Source organism: Mytilus californianus, unplaced genomic scaffold (assembly GCF_021869535.1).
Source record: "Mytilus californianus isolate M0D057914Y unplaced genomic scaffold, xbMytCali1.0.p SCAF_3, whole genome shotgun sequence".
NCBI lineage: Eukaryota > Metazoa > Mollusca > Bivalvia > Mytilida > Mytilidae > Mytilus > Mytilus californianus.
In genome coordinates, this window is record NW_026262679.1 from 52,920,188 (window position 1) to 52,937,910 (window position 17,723).

A 17,723-nucleotide genomic window follows, 5' to 3' on the forward strand; every position below is an offset into this window, starting at 1 on the left:
AAAATAAACATGAATTTTTGTAATATAAACAGTGTGAAATGCTTGGTTTCTTTCTGAATGATGAAGCATTAACATCAAGAGTTAAAACGTTTGCTTTTGATAATGTGTTTCTGCATCAAAATAAAATTAAATAAATGACTATTTTGCTCATATGATATGAGAGTACCGTTGATTCAAAAAGCAAAATGTTTGTGTCAACTTGAACAGGAAGAACTGAAACACATGCTATTAGTTCATGTTTTAAATCGGTGTATATGGGACAAGATAACAGGAAGTGAGAATTTGTTTCTCCATGATATCATCACCACAACGACAGTTTGGGGAGTCTACTAAATTACGAAGGAATAGTTGAGAATCCTTGAATTTGAATCCATTCTTAAGCGAGCATGAAGAATTTGACCAAGACGATATCCTACATAGAAATACATTGGGACCTTACTATTTTGTGTACGAATTTGTTTTTTGAATAATGGTAGAGATTCACATTTTCTCATGTTTAAGTTAAGAGTGTTCCATAGTCTAAAAACAGTTATAAAGGACAAGGTATGATAAGTATTTGAGAACGGCCCCCAATTTTCGTTCAAATTAAAAGTGGCGTAGTATAAATCATATTTTTCAATTATAGTTATATATCAACTTCCGCTGATAAAATTCATGTTTTGTTGCTGTCAAGATTCGCGAAAAGGGTAGAAAAATGGCAGTAACCAAACGTATTTCTGCATTTTGAACTCCTTTGTGACTTCAAGTTCTTCTTAAACAAACAATATTATTTGGAATTGATCTAATTTGTACTGTTAAAGCAATTAATATGTGATAATTTTGATATTTAATAAAAACCGTTGCTAGGCAACCTTCCTTTCACCGGAACACAATAAAATCATTGTTTTTTCAAGTTTCTATACTAAGACCATCAATGATATCAATATAAACTTATTTGGGGAGGGGGCCAAAAACGCCCCTTATCGTACATAGTTACGATACCGTTGTCAAGTCATTAAGGATTGCATATTTTGGTATTAATATTGATTCATTCATAGGGTCTTTGCATCGAAAATAAACACATTTATTCTAAAACCAGTTATTGGCATGATACGGGTTATGTTCTCATATATTTTATGATGGTATGATACTAAACCCCTTACGGGAGGGATTATACTTGATTTTCATATGATGAAGACATAATCTTTTAATCAGTTTAATTGAGGTCTGGAGCTGGCATGTCAGTAACTGCTAGTAGTCCTTTGATCATTTATGTATCATTGTCATTTTGCTTAGTTTCTTTTGTTACCGATTCTGACATCGGACTCGGACTTCTTTTGAACTTAGTTTTACTGTGCGTATTGCTATGTGTTTCTTTATTCTACATTGGCTAGAGGTATAGGGGGAGGGTTGAGATCTCAAAAAACATGTTTAACCCCGCCGCATTTTTGCTCCTGTCCCAAGTCAGGAGCCTCTGGCCTTTGTTAGTCTTGTATGTTTTTTTTTAAATTTTAGTTCATTTATATGTTTTGGAGTTTAGTGTGACGTCCATTTTCACTGAACTAGTACACAATTTTATTTAGGGGCCAGCTGAGGACCACCTCCGGGTGCGGGATTTTCTCGCTGCATTGAAGACCCATTGATGGCCTTCGGCTGTTGTCTGCTCTTTGGTCGGGTTGTTGTCTCTTTGACATATTCCCCATTTCCGTTCTCAATTTTATTGTACCTTGTCCTTTGTAAATGATTGATTTACTTTCAATTTATATATTAGTTTTACCGGGTTTTAACTTATGAAGTCAAAGGCGGATTTTTATATCTATTTCTTTTCTTTTAGTTTTTGGGGGTGCTGGGCCGCAGCTATTTATATGGTAAATACACAAACTTTCTCAAATGCCACTCCTAACTTTATCATGGTACCCCACCCTTTTCAAAATCCTTGAACTGCAACTAACATATTTCTATCTACGATGCGAACCTATTTTACGACATCTTTGGACTTTTATGATAAATACTGTGTCTGGTCTTTTCTGTCTGCTTATCTATGAAGTAACTGTACATCGCATTTATTCACGTCAATCCTTTTATACCTACCGACTGTCCCTGGTATAGATAAATGCATTTTATTTCTTTAAATCTATTTCAGAAGCTTGTATTGTTATGGAACATACAATATTTTACAGTTCGTGACAAATTTATGTTGACAAAAGCGTTTAAAATAATATATGATGGGAGGGGGTATTAAGTGGCTATGACATTATAAAAATAAGAAGATGTGGTATGACTGCCAATGAAAAAATTCTCCACCTGAGACCAAAATGACGTAGAAGTTAACAACTGTAGGTCACCGTATGGCCTTCAATATTGAGCAAATGTATACCGCATCGTAAACTAAAAAAGGCCCCAAAATTTTTGAAATTGATGATTAGTTCGCCTGCTTTAGCTAAAAGCCTTAAATTATACAAAATTTCATATGCAATGGTAAAAAGCATCCAAAACATAAATTCAGTAAAGAAATAAACGTGTGTGTCCCAAAACGAAACTTTACATAACGTTTCTAATATTTAACGGCGTTTTTCTGACGTTCTACCTCCATAAGCCTGGAAATGTCATGGCGGGTCACATATGTTGACGTCGCCGCTATCACCAAACGGAATATGGGATCGCTATGTCTCACTTCCTCGATGAAATGTTGCGGACTCAACAAAAATTTACTATGGTCATTCTCTTCTCATACATAATTATTGTGAATTCAGCTATAAAAGACCCCGACATGAAAAATGTGAAACAATTCAAACGAGAAAACTAACGGACGAATTGATTAAATACAATTTACGAAAAAAAAATATCATGACAGACATGAACCAACAACGACAACCACTGAATTACAGGCTCCTAACTTGGAACAGGCACATAAAGAATGTGACGGGTTTAAACATGTGTGACAGTGGTGTAACAGCACATCATAAATACAAACTGTAAAAATCACTTCCAAATGACTTAACTCAAAAGACTGGTACGAAGCACAAAAAAACCAACCAAGATAAAAATAAAAGACACTAAATTCCGATATAAGAGTACTCGCAGTAACGGAAAGCTAGTTCAAGGCCAATTACAACTACTAAATCATGTTTTTCCAGACTAAAGTATGAATCAGTACACATTCATCGGATTTAGCGTAAAGACGACATAAACCGTCTATATTTCATTATTTTCTTTATGTCACTTTTTATCTGCATGAATACAATGTTGTACGACTCTACTAAAGTTTCATTGTAGTATCTGATCTATTTTTATGCCCCCGCTGTAGCAGAGGGGGCATTAAGTTTTACCCTTGTCCGTCTGTCCGTCCGTACGTCCCAAAGTTGGTTTCCGTTCTCTAACTTGAGTTTGCCTCAACCAAAGTTTACACAATGCTTATTACCACAAAACACAGATCAAGTTTGAATTTTGGTGGCGTCACTATAACCGTTTTTGAGTTAATATGTCCCTTTACAAATGGAAAAATTGCTGAATTTTTCGTCAACCAAATGTACTAAAACTTATACACAATGCGTATTACCACATAATACATATCAAGTTCGAAATAAGTTGGCGTCACTTTTACTGTTCTTGAGTTATGTCCCTTTCTAAACATAAAAAATGATGAATTTTTCGTTTTCGTTCTCTTACTTTAGTTTGCCTTTACCAAATGGTGTGAAACTTATACACAATGCTTATTACCACATAATACAGATCTAGTTTGAAATTTGGTGGCGTCATGTTTACCGTTCTTGGATTATGTCCCTTTCTAAACATAAAAATTGCTGAATTTTTCGTTTCCGTTCTCTAACTTTAGTTTGCCTCAACCAAATGTTGTGAAACTTATACACAATGCTTATTACCACAAAATACAGATCAAGTTTGAATTTTGATGTTATCACTTTTACCGTTCTAGAGTTATGCCTGTTTATAAATCGAAAAATTGCTAAATTTTTCGTTTCTGTTCTCTAACTTAAGTTAGCCGCAACCAAATGTTATGAGATTATACACAATACTTATTACCTCAAAACTCAGATCAAGTACAAATTTTGGTAGCGTCACTTTTACTGTTCTTCAGTTATGTCACTTTATAATTTCATATGATATGCAAGCGGGGACATCATCTGTGTCCCATGGACACATTCCCCATTTATTTCTTAATTACATTAAAATTTAGCCCACATTCAGTGGCACACCAAGCATTGTATTTAAAAACACTTTTATTTGAAAGGGAACAAAAGATTCTTTTTTGTTAATATATTGAATTTCCCCTCTTAACCTTGGTAACATTTGAAAGTTACACATAAATTATTTATGAAAGTGAAATTCGTATGAACATTTTTTTAATAAAAACACAAAGATTTTATTGAATTGTGTAGCAATTTTATCCCATTGTTATCATTATTTTTATGCCCCCGCCGTAGCGGAGGGGGCATTAAGTTTTACCTTGTCCATCTGTACGTCCGAATTTTGGTGGCGTCACTTTTACCGTTCTAGAGTTATGCCCCTTTACAAATGGAAAAATTGTAGAATTTTTCGTTTCCGTTCTCTAACTTAAGTTTGCCTCGACCAAATGTTATGAAACGTATACACAATGCTTATTACCACAAAACTCAGATCAAGTAAAAATTTGGGTAGTATTTGGGTATATAATAGATATAGGAAGATGTGGTATGAGTACCAATGAGACAACTCTCCATCCAAGTAACAATTTATAAAAGTAAACCATAATAGGTCAAGGTACGGCCTTCAACACGGAGCATTATATGCAAGCTGGGGCATCATCTGTGTCCCATGGACACATTCCCCATTTTTTCAAGGTAAAATCATGTATGCATATTGATATGCAATGACAATGATCCTTGACGGTGCCATATGGTATTTCCCAACAACCAATTATTGATTTATACCTGTTTACTTAAAACAAAATTCGTCATATTTGTATCTAAGACTTCATCGTGATCTTTCATTTACGTCAAGGCAGATTGTGTGAATAAAAGCACGGATCAAAGACTTACAGTAGCAAATGCTGATACTTAGTAAGTGACTTTTGCGCCAGAATCATATCTACGTGTATAAGTATTAAGTTAACGTTTCTTCTGTAAGCACGACTCGTTTCTCAGGAACAATCTCGTCCGTCAAAACAAACATTAATTTATTGTTGGTGTTTAAACGCCACTTTCAGCACTCTTGATCGAATCATGGCGATAAGTTTATATTGGAAGCCAGACGAACCAGGGAGAAACACCGACGCTGTCACACCCAGAGCGAATTCCTAGGAAGACGGGTATTTCCAGTTGAGGATTCTGATTTTATTCATTTTTGTCATTATTATTACTATTACTAATACTATTATGATTACTGGTGTAGCTTGAAAAAAATCTCGGCCTAACTAAGGGTCATTAACCAAAATACGAGAAAAGACGATATAACAAAACATTACTTGATTAATAGAAACTTCAAAAGGGGAGTATATGTTTTGTTCCAGAGACAGACAATTGTGTTTCCGGATTAAAGTCAGTAATGTTTTAGTGGTTTGTTTAACGCTTTTATTTGAATAATCGCGTATATCAAGACCATTTACCGTTTGCAGCTTTCCGTACTAAATAGGAATTACATTATTTTACAAGAATTACATAGTTTAATCGTTTACTTTTTGCATTTTTACTTTCTCGATCCATGCGACAAGTATATATGCTTCTCTACTCTTATTGTAAAAAAAAAACCATGTGTTTCACGATTTAAATAAATAGGGAATGTGTCCATGGGACACAGATGATGCCCCCGCTTGCATATAACGTTATAAAGGGACATAACTCAAGAACGGTAAAAGTGACGCTACCAAAATTCGTACTTGATCTGAGTTTTATGGTAATAAGCATTGTGTATAAGTTTCATAACATTTGGTTGAGGCAAACTTAAAGAAAGAGAACGGAAACATAAAATTCAACATTTTTTCCATTTGTCAAGGGGCATAACTCTAGAAGTGTGAAAGTGACGCCACCCAAATTCAAACTTGATCTGTGTTTTGTGGTAATAAGCATTGTTTATAAGTTTCATAACATTTGGTTAAGGCAAAATAAAGTAACTTAATATTATTGTTATATACATATACACATTCATGGATCTACAATCTGCCGATACCTGTATCTTGGCATTGCACAAGGTCATGTTTTTCTCTGACTGTTTATGACGTCTTTACACTAAATCTATTGGATGTTGGATGTGTACGGATTGATAATTTAGTCTTAGATGCATGATTTTTTTTAAGTTGTAAGTGGCTTTGAACTAGCTGTCAGTAACTGCGAGTACTCTCAGATCTGTACTTAGTGTCTTTTTGTTGTTTGGATGTACAAGTACCCGGCCACGTCCACTTGTATTTGTATTATTTGTATTTTTATCCATCTGATGAGTTAAGCCTCTTTCAACTGATTTTTATAGTTCGTTCTTATGTTGTACTGTTACACCACTGTCCCAGGTTAGGGGGAGGGTTGTGATCCCGCTAACATGTTTAACCCCGCCACATTCTGTATGTATGTGCCTGTCCCAAGTCAGGAGCCTGTAATTCAGTGGTTGTCGTTTGTTTTAATGTGTTACATATTTGTTTTTCGTTTATTTTTTGTACATAAATTAGGCCGTTAGTTTTCTCGTTTGAATTGTTTTACATTGTCATTTCGGGGCCTTTTATAGCTGACTGTGAGGTATGGGCTTTGCTCATTGTTGAAGGCCGTACGGTGACCTATAGTTGTTAATTTCTGTGTCATTTGGTCTCTTGTGGAGAGTTGTCTCATTGGCAATCATACCACATCTTCTTTTTTATATTAGAAAACAGAAACGAAAAATGCAGCAATTTTTCCATTTGTAAAGGGGCATAACACTAGATCGGTAAAAGTGACGACACCAAAATTCTAATGTATTTTATGGCAATAAGCATTATGTATAAGTTTCTTAACATTTGGTTGAGGAAAACTTAAGTTTGAGACCGGAAACCAATTTCGGGACGTACAGACGAACGGACGGACGGACGGACGGACAGACGGACAAGGGTAAAACGTAATGCCCCCTCAGCTACGGCTGGGACATGAAAAGTGTAAAAAAAACATAAAGAACATCTCCATATATTTATATTATTCTTTAAAAGTTGTTATTGAATTTTGTAGCAACAGTTGTTTTCTGTTCGTTTGATTGTGACATATGGTCTTCTAAACAATTTAACATATCAATTATTGCTACTTTAAAATAAAAATTCATCATATCTGTTAATATCGTTATCTTTCATTTACATCAAGGTAGGTTGTGGGAATAAAAGCACGGATCAAAGACTAACAGTAGCAATTACTGATAACTAGTAAGTGACTTTTGCGCATTGTGATAAGTATATATAAGAAGACGGACAAACCGGGGAGAACCCCCGACACTGTCACACCCAGAGCGAACTCCTAGGAAGACGGGTATTTCCAGTTGAGGAGACTGATTTTATTCATTTATGTCATTATTATTTACTATTACTACTAATATTATGATCAATGGTGTAGCTTAAAAAAAAAGCTCAGCCTAACAAAGGATCATAAACCAAAATGCGGGAAAAGACGATATAACAAAACATTACTTGATTAATAGGAACTTCAAAGAGGTAGTATACTAGTATGTTTTGTCTCAGAGACAGACAATTGTGTCTCCCATTTCAAAAACTTTTTTGGCAACTTTAAGTCTGAAATTGTTTTTATGGAATGTTTAATCGTTTTATTTGAACACCGTTTGCACTTTTACGCACTAAATAAGGCGACAAAAATTACATACTTTTAATGTTTACTTTTTGAATTTTTATTCTTTCGATCTAGGCGACAGGTTTATTTGCTCCTTTACTCTTATGGTTACTCCAATGAGATTTTTTAGAAACTTTTTGAAAATTAACTCGCAGACGGTTAAAATTGACAACCAACTGTCAATCATGATCGTTCAGACTTTTAACTTCTTTATAAAGGTATATGAATGTCAGAAGTTATAAATTAAAGCAAATACGAAGTATGAATTAAATACTAGTACTGTTTTCCTTTTATTTGTTATGGAACATAAGATAATTATGGTAATAAAAGTAATATTTTTTTACAGCCGGTCACCAACAGAATAATAATGGCTGACGAGAAAGCATTAACCTATATAGAGGCTAGTCCCCAAGAAGATGCCAGTGCATACGGTGCTAATTATGGGGCCCACAGAGAAGGAATGACCAAAGAAGAGGTTGCAGAATATTATTCAAAATGGGGATATAGCGGAAAGTACGAAGAGGTAAACAAAACTGAGAAAAGAATAAATTGTTAAAGTACATTCAAGTGGGTCGACCAAAAAGGTTTGAAGTTCCGACTTTTACTGGAAAAAAATGTATTTATATAAAAATAAGAAGATGTGGTATGATTGCAAATGAGAAAACACTCCTCAAGAGACCAAATGACACAAAAAATAACAACTATAGGTCACCGTACGGCCTTCAACAATGAGCAAAGCCCATACCGCATAGTCAGCTATAAAAGGCCCCGAAATGACAAATGTAAAACAATTCAAACGAGAAAACTAACGGCCTAATTTATGTACAAAATAATGAACTAAAAACAAATATGATATACAGCAACAAACGACAACAGTTTTATTGCTATAATTCTTATACCTGCAGATAGTGTGGCTCAAAATAAATAAATGAAAACAGTCAATTGAGTTTCTACATCCACAACATGTTCCCTCTTTTCCTGATAAAAACAAAATATGGTTGCCATTTATTTCCGATTATCGATGGGCACAAACAATTAAGACTACTATAGAGTCGCACTAGTACATGTAGCAAATTTTCTAAATCCGGATGACTTTGTATCGTGAACTAGTTGCAATGTTTAGTGTTGAAGGCCGTGCGATGCCCTTTGGTTGCTTACGTCCACGTCATTTGGACTGTGGTGGATAACTAGCTATGTCATTGGCAATCATATCATATCTCCTTATTTCTGTATTGCAGTATAAAAGATATTTTTGTTATCTTGAGGAGCCCATTACAGGTCACGGAGCGAGTTTGCGGTAAACATATTTTTATGTCTTTATAAATTTTATTTTAAGTTCGTCCTCTTCAAAGATGAACGATTTTATACCATAATCGGGGAATATAAATATATATTAGTGAAATTTATTATTTGTTCTTAATAGGATCTTTGCCCAGAGAGATACAACGGTCCAAAATATGGCGCAGAGGCTTTAGCACAGGCGTATCTGGGTAACCGAGAATCTATACACATCTTGGACATAGCCGCAGGGACAGGATTTTTAGGCGAAGAGGCAAGTTAGTTCGGTGTCACATTAAAATTTCTGGCTTGATAACAGATGTCTCTCGATTTTTCATATAAAATGAACGTTAAAATATTTTTCAATCCTCATTAGGGAGCTACCATTTGATTTTTATGGGGGGGGGGGGGCTAGGATGAAAAATTTTGTCCTGTTTTTTTTTTTTTTTAGTTGTAATCTCTGTCCTGACTTTTTATTTTTCACTCTATTCGGTCCTGCCTTTTTTTTTTATTAGTTTATCCTGAGTTTTTTTCCATAAATTGTCATCCTGCATTTTTTTTTTTGCCAAGTTGCTCATCCTGTCTTTTTTTTACTCAAAACTCCTGTCCTGCCTTTTTTTCAAATTTCATCCTAGTTTATTATATAATTAAATATAAAATTCTTATTTTTTAATTAGTACATTTTTTTTTAATTAGTTACATAAGCGAGGATTTAAAAAAATAGACGGTTTAGATCCAGCTGAAGGCATGCTTGCAATGGCAAGAAAAAAGAACATTTATGGTAGACTTATCTGTGAATTTATATGCGAAAAAAGACTTCCAGTTGAAAATGGTAAGATAGCTCATTGTTACATGTATTTGCTCTTGTTCATTCTTATCAAGATTGAAGATGACGATATTGTTGGTTTGTGTGTTAAATTATACATGATTAGACATGAACTCGACTCAGAGAGAAATACACTTGCTCTAAAATAGTTATTTCATTTTAACAAAAATCCACGTGATCGTTTTCGAAGTAGACCTGTTCTCATTTGGAAAAAACTGAAATTACTATTATACCTAAAGAGGAATTTTAATTCCCGTTTTATTAACTGGAGCAATTAGTGCCACTTCCAATAATACAGAACTTAAAGTGTTTAAAGTCTATCAACATCTGGTTAAACGTAATTTTATCAAATTTGTTCTAGTTCAACATTAGAAAAGTGTTAGTGGACATTATAATACACAAAACAATTTCAAAGTTCTTTTCGATCTTAAGGAAATATATTTTCCTCTTTAGATGGCGGAAACGAGGGCGTCGGCTTGCATGTGCGGGGTATAAACATATTTATCATATACTTAGCATTAGTATGGTTGTTTTTTTCATATGTATAACGAGCGGAAGTAAACTAGCCATAAATTCACACCAAGCTGATTACCCAAATCAGCCATATGTGACGTCACGTGGTCGGGCTGATATGCGGTTAACAGCCTGGGTGCGTTCGTACATCAGTTGTATATGATAAAAAAATTAAAACTTCTCGTTTTCCATATCGTCCCGGGTATCAGCCCTCGACTAACGTATCGGTCTCATATGGGGGTCTCGGGATAATACCCGGGTCGATATGGAAAAGGCCATGTATTAATATGTATTTATCACATATTTGATAAGAAAACATTGGGTTTTGCATATGTAATAACCGCAAAATTGTCCTACTCATACTGCTGCCCGGGGCAAAAAAGTGGTTATTGGTTATTGTGCCCCGATTCCAAATGACGTTACGTCATTGCTTCCTTAACGACAATGGCGAACAATGACGGTGTTTGTATTGAAAACTATATATGAGAATTCTACTACAATGGCCACTAGTAACAATGTCCAACCAACTATTATCGATTTCGCCCTAGTTATGTCAAATTCTCGCTTTTGTGTATTACCATATTTGAAAATAAGGGGAGAAGTAATAATAAATTTGTATGCAGTAAATGAAAAAAGAAATCATGGAAAATGTGATTAATCTTTTTAGATTTTACCTGTTGTGGTTAATTAAATAGTTATAATTCAACTTTATAAATAGATTATAGCATGTCTTTTCCATATTGGCCCTGGTATTATCCCTCGACCCATATCGGCCCTCGGCTAAAGCCTCGGGCTGATATGGGAGTCTCGGGTTGATACCAGGGCCAATATGAAAAGGGCATGTTATAATCTATAAGTATTCACTTCCAGTAAGGTTAGGGACGTCAATGCCATATCACTTGACCCCATAGGTGAAGAAATATGGCCAACTGGACTTCTCCCACCCGGCATTAAAACATATGCTTAAGATGAACATCTGTTAGGCCCGCTGTACAGGATATTATTATATTAATACGCAGTCAAGTCTTGTCGTAATGGGGACGTTAAACCCGATTCCTCATGTAAAAGGGGATGCCACGCTCGCTGCACGCTAAAGAATTGTTACAGCAACTCATTGGAGCTCCGTGAGTGGCTTGTTGTAAAGCAAAATATCTGTCCAGAGTTCACTATCTCTAAGTGACAGCTACAATTACCCGTCCTTTATCCCACTATACCCACTTTGCACAGCCAATATATAGAATTTATAATTAAATTAGTTCTCATCCTAAACAAATGAAGCATTAGCCACTAGACGGTAGGCAAAAACACCAATCAATCGATCCACCACTCTCTTCATATAAAGAACCCGAGCAGAAATTATTTTTGAGAATGTTACAAGGCCTTAATACTTTGAAACTCAATATTTCAATATGGAAAGTTTAATCCTCACTTATAACCGCCTCGGTGATCTACTGGTAGCTTGCTTGCCTCGAGTGCGGGAGGTCGTGGGTTCGATCTTAGGCCGCGTCAAAACAAAGACTTTAAAATTGATATTTGCTGCTTATCCGCTAAGGGAGCTACCATTTGATTTTTATAGGGGGCTAGGATGAAATTTGAAAAAAAAGGCAGGACAGGAGTTTTGAGTAAAAAAAAAGGCAGGATGAGCAACTTGGCAAAAAAAAAAGGCAGGACAGAGATTACAACAACAAAAAAATGCAGGACAAAATTTTTCACCCTAGCCCCCCCCCCCCCCCCCCCCCCCTCTATAAAAATCAAATGGTAGCTCCCTATAAGCACGCGGCATGCAATGCTGGTTTTTCCGTTGTCAGAACAATGTGTCCGGGTAGGGTGCATTTTTTTTTCTTCTGTGAACTAGCATTGAGTACGTAGTAAGAACAGACATTCGTTATATCAGAGTTTAAGATATGGCCGGGTTTTAGCTAGACGCCTTTACGCAGACTCACCTTGTGAGATACTAACGCTTGAAAAGTCCGGCTTATAATATTGATTCGTTATAGTAAATATTAGGATGTATTCGTATCTTTTTAACATTTTGTCGCCCTGAATGTGTATATTATATCTGCCACTGCACTTTAAGAAGCAATTAATCAATCCTATACTTCAGATACATATGATTGTACAATAATTGCTGGTGGTATGGGTGAAGGTCACATTCCATGTGTAGCTTTACATGAAATGATCAGAATTACTAAACCAGGTAAGACGACAGTACCTTATGTTTTGATATGAATAGTTTAACTTTTGATTTTTTTTACAAAAACCATTTAGTATCGAAATTTACACACACACATACATACACATTAATTAGTATAGTAGATAAAAACTGTAGATTTCATAAATGAATTTCAAAGCCAAATCCGTAAATCGATCGACCGACAAAACAATGCAAAAAAGGATAAAAAGACAACTTATTTAAAAAAAAAACAGAAAACAAACAGTAAAAGGAATACACTCAGACCCGAGAGGGTAATGCCTTCATGTTTCTCTGTTGAAGTCGTCGTAAAACTCATGTTAAAAGTTAAATGGTATTGGTAAATCATTTGCAGTAATGAATCATGGACTAAAACAAACGAAAAACGGAATCAAAACAACGCCAAACACAAATAGATATTCCGTAAGAGTCAATCAAAATCTCATGATACTCGACTACATGTGTTGTGTATATGATTTCCGCCTCGGTATACAGGCGATTCGTCTTTAAAGTGTAAAGGAGGGGTTCTTTTTTTATCAGCACAAACAATTTGCAATTTTAATTAAAAACAAACTTTATCTTTTATCACACACAGAAACTCAAAAAATAATTTGAAACTTTGAAACCTCCCTCCTTTTTCACCTTAATGTTCAATGGAAACAAATTATGTTTTCATTTCCCTTCTGGAACTAAAAAATGTTTTTAAGGAATTTAAAATTGTGTTCCCGCCCAAACAAAAGATGAATTGTCGGTGCATAAGCAGCAGACCATTTCTGTGAAATCCTAATAGACAACAATTTTGTCGAAAATGAATAAGAAGCCTATTAAAAATCCATAATAGTAATAAGAGAATTGAGAATATTTTTACATAAGTTGTTACAACTATTAGATAACAGAAACATGATGCTTCCAAATGCTACTGATACGGTTAGTAACTTGTCCCTGTTCGTGGCAAGGTATGGACCGACTCCGATCTTAATTGACAATGATTGCCAGTTTTCCTGCCGACGTTCGACTGGTTCTGTTTAGTTACTCTGGTTTCCTAAACCATTAACAAAGGTAGCTGAAAGTAGCGTTAAAGACCAACATACAGTACACCAACCTACTCAACTAACTTTATATAAGTATATCTGATTTCTATGATGATTTTTTAATACACAAAAATGCTCCATCTCCTTGGTTTTTTTTATTTATATGTATCATGTTGCAGGTGGCTTAGTTGTTATAGTCATGAGAGAAGAATACTTAGACTATGTTAAAGAATATAAAGACAGACTAGAGGTTCTGATGCAGGAATTAGAAGATGCGGGAAAATGGGAAAGCGTCTCAAGAGTTATCGTTCCTAATTATTCGTTTGACAATAACGGAGTTATATTTAAATATAAAGTCTGTTGATTTCTTAGGGACATAGACTATTGGGATTTTACTGTTACTATTTAAATTGCGGGTTTTATTTTATTAACAAATGCAAGCACGAATCTTATTTTCTATTTAATCCTGTTAATCTCGGGTTATTTGAATACATTATGATTATGAATGAATCTATAGAATTTCATTATAATGACCACGTTATAATATCTGATAGAGCGATCCTGTATGCTTACACAGTTACACTTATTCAGTATGAAGGCAGCTTAGATTGAAATCAAATATATGTATATCAAGAAAATGAATCTCAATTGCGTATATCATTTTTTGTTTGTTTGTATAATGTAAATATACATGTAACAGTAAAATGATAAACAAATAGCGGGAACAATTATATGAAGAGATAACGTATGAGTGTTTTATAACTGACAGCTGTGATGAAAAATATTTAATATGCATTTTTAATGAAGTAAAAAACTAAATTCAAGCTGTCACTTGTTTATTTTATTCAATCTTCATTTAGTTTCCCGCCTACTTAATTTTTTTTAATCCCATAATGACCATTATTTTAAAGTACTCATGATAATGAAATAACAAAAAAAAAAAACTTTAAATTGATACTTCATACCTTATCATTTGCATGCGTCATACATGCCCTATGACCTACTAAATTATTGCAATATTTCATTATTTTGATACCAATACAAAAGTTGTTTCATTTGATTAATCTATAGCTAGATATATATCATTTAATTGTTTAATCTATAGATAGCTATATAGACAGATAGACAAGTTACATTTCCCTTAGAGGACCCATAATGGGCAAAATCGTTACAATGATCTCACTGATCACATTAAACATTTACAGTATAGATAATACATGAGTAATAGATCGGTCATGTAAAATAAGAAATAAGCAACGGCATAGAAAGTTGACCTTAAAATTGAGAATGGAAATGGGGAATATGTCAAAGAAACAACAACCCGACCAAAGAGCAGACAACAGCCGAAGGCCACCAATGGGTCTTCAACGCAGCGAGAAAATCCCGCATCCGGAGGTGGTCCTCAGCTGGCCCCTAAATAAAATTATGTACTGGTTCAGTGAAAATGGACGTCACACTAAACTCCAAAACATATAAAGGAACTAAAATTTAAAAAAAACATAATAGACTGACAAAGGCCAGAGGCTCCTGACATGGGACAGGCGCAAAAATGCGGCGGGGTTAAACATGTTTTGTGAGATCTCAACCCTCCCCCTATACCTCTAGCCAATGTAGAATAAAGAAACACATAGCAATACGCACAGTAAAACTCAGTTTAAAAGAAGTCCGAATCCGATGTCAGAATCGGTAACAAAAGAAACTTAGCAAAATGACAATGATACATAAATTAACAAAGGACTACTAGCAGTTACTGACATGCCAGCTCCAGACCTCAATTAAACTGATTTTAAGATTATGTCTTCATCATATGAAAATCAGGTACAATCCCTCCCGTTAGGGGTTTAGTATCATACCATCATTGAATTCTTTTGTACTAATCGTTATATGGTCAACATAGATTCTATCATTATATTTTTGAAATTGTTTTCGAAGAAGATCTAAAGATCTACATAAATTCTCTAATGATAACACTAAATGATTTTGCCTGAAGAACAAATACTGAGTGCCAATGAAAACGCAACACTTGTAAATTTCAAATATTTTAAAATATATAAATATTTTTTTTTTAAATGATTACCTATATCGGTTTGAAAATGAATCGTCAGACTTCTTTCGACAACTTTACGCTTGAATGATTTTAGAAAAAAAAGTTACGTGCTTGGTTACAGAAAAAGGGGGCACCGCTATTTTTCGCACGAACGATTTTTTCATTGTGTGTTTTGGAAAGCCTCGCTAAAGAATTTAACTTTCCCATCCTTTTTTGTAAGCCACTGCAATAAACTAAGGCTACATTGATGAAGTTTTACGGCCGACTGTTATACCGTTTATGGCTAGGCATCAAGATGTTAATCTTTTTCAGCAAGATGACGCTCGTGCACACTCCTCACGACTCACAACTGCGTTTATCAACAACAACCATGTTCAGACATTACCATGGCCAGCCTTTTCGCCGGATTTGAGTCCAATTGAACACTTATGGGATCAAATTGGACAAGCCGTAAGACGACGACAGCCACCACCAGTTACGCTGCGCCAACTCGAAATTGCATTGCGGGAAGAATGGACAAACATTCCACAACACCGTATCCGACGTCTGGTCAGGTCAATGCCACGTCGTTGTAGAGCTTGCGTTGCAGCACGCGGTGGACACATTCGTTATTGAGACTGTGAGTTAGTGAACTGTATGCATAACCGTATTGCGTTCGAATCGTGGCAATTGAACATTTTTGTTTGACTTTTATCTTTAGATAAACCCTTTAACTGTCATTAACAATTACTATATAGAAAATATTATTTTGTATAAAAATGTTATTTCTAAAAAACTTAGTGTTCCTTTTTCATTGGCACTCAGTATATATATCAGTGGAACTTAACTTTTGGCAATAACCCATTTGCAAACTTACGACATGTAATACAAACGCTGCATATATTCTTGGAAACAAGACAAAAAAAGTATTTGTGCCATGCCAGAACCTTTTTGATATCTTACTTTTACAGTATGAGTTTTGCTCATTGATGAAGGTCGTACGGCGACCTGCAGTTGTTAGCATCGTCCCATTGGCTTTCGTTCCACATTTCGTTACTTTATGTTTTCCCCGTTTGAAAATGGAAGATAACGAACTGCACTGAAAATGACAACGAGCAGAATTGTACCATTAAAAGAAACAAAGACTTGAAAATTTGTTTTTGCTGTTCCTGCGCGGAGCACGCGTCATTCAGTAAAAGCAAAGAGTTGTTGGCTCGGAGTAAGAATAATGTGTCTGCATGGGTAGGTTGACGTGTCTTCCTGTTGACTTTTACCCCAGGAATATATTACCTTAAGTTAGCTGTATTTGTTAAAACCTTTCGAATTTTTCGTCCTCAATGCTCTTCTATTTCGTACTTTATTTGGCCTTTTGACTTTTTTTTATTTCGAGCGTCACTGACGAGTCTTTTGTTCTTGGCCTGATATGGGCATGAACAATTAGCCGATCAAACCAACATCTTCATAATTCATAATTAGTCATTTATACCTCAATATGAAATATTGTTATGATCAATAACAGGTCTTGCTACGTTCATCTAAGAAATGTCAAAATTGTATGTAAAATATCCAAGGGAGTGTTCTCATTGTGCCATCCATTGCTTCTATTAAGAACATCAACACTTGCGTAGATACACTTTTGGAAATGGATGAGAAGAAAACACCAAACTTTTTAGTACCAGTTTTTTTGTTAGCCATATAAACATTGCTAAATTATCGTCTCTTTTAATAATTTAATTTAACATCCTTGCTTTATAGCATATTTCTGCATCGAAAAAAAAACTGTTCCATTTGCATACATTCAGTTTGACTTGTTATACGAGGAAGGCATTCACGATAGGTCATCAATAATAGCAGTGCCTGTGAAAAAGGTATAACAAAAGTACCAAACTCCAAAGTAAATTCAAAAAGGGGAAGTCCATAGAAACTGAAAATCAAACGTTATCAATCAACAGAACAAGTGAAAAACAACTGTCATATTCCTGACTTGATACAGGCATTTTCCGAAGAAAATGATGGGTTAAACCTAGTTTTATAGCTAGTTAACCCTACCACTTGTATGACAGTTGCATCACTTCCATTATATTGACAAAATTGG

The 17,723-nt window shown here is 34.8% G+C and overlaps 1 protein-coding gene across 5 annotated transcripts in view; it reads left to right on the forward strand.

Annotated features, from left to right (window-relative positions):
* Positions 1 to 14,426, forward strand: part of LOC127734854 (uncharacterized) — a 38,136-nt gene extending 23,710 nt beyond the window's left edge. For 2 of the 5 annotated variants that reach the window (XM_052244893.1, XM_052244895.1), the window contains exons 2-7: positions 7,287 to 7,345; positions 8,110 to 8,286; positions 9,187 to 9,315; positions 9,738 to 9,873; positions 12,485 to 12,577; positions 13,782 to 14,426. In XM_052244893.1, coding sequence (XP_052100853.1) covers positions 8,131 to 8,286; positions 9,187 to 9,315; positions 9,738 to 9,873; positions 12,485 to 12,577; positions 13,782 to 13,966 — 699 coding nt within the window. In that variant the 5' untranslated portion in view covers positions 7,287 to 7,345; positions 8,110 to 8,130 and the 3' untranslated portion in view covers positions 13,967 to 14,426. Of the gene's footprint in view, positions 1 to 7,266; positions 7,346 to 7,388; positions 7,449 to 8,109; positions 8,287 to 9,186; positions 9,316 to 9,737; positions 9,874 to 12,484; positions 12,578 to 13,781 lie in introns of those variants that run through there. The other 3 variants (XM_052244897.1, XM_052244898.1, XM_052244896.1) reach the window with 3 other exon arrangements.
* The last annotated feature ends 3,297 nt before the right edge of the window (positions 14,427 to 17,723 follow it).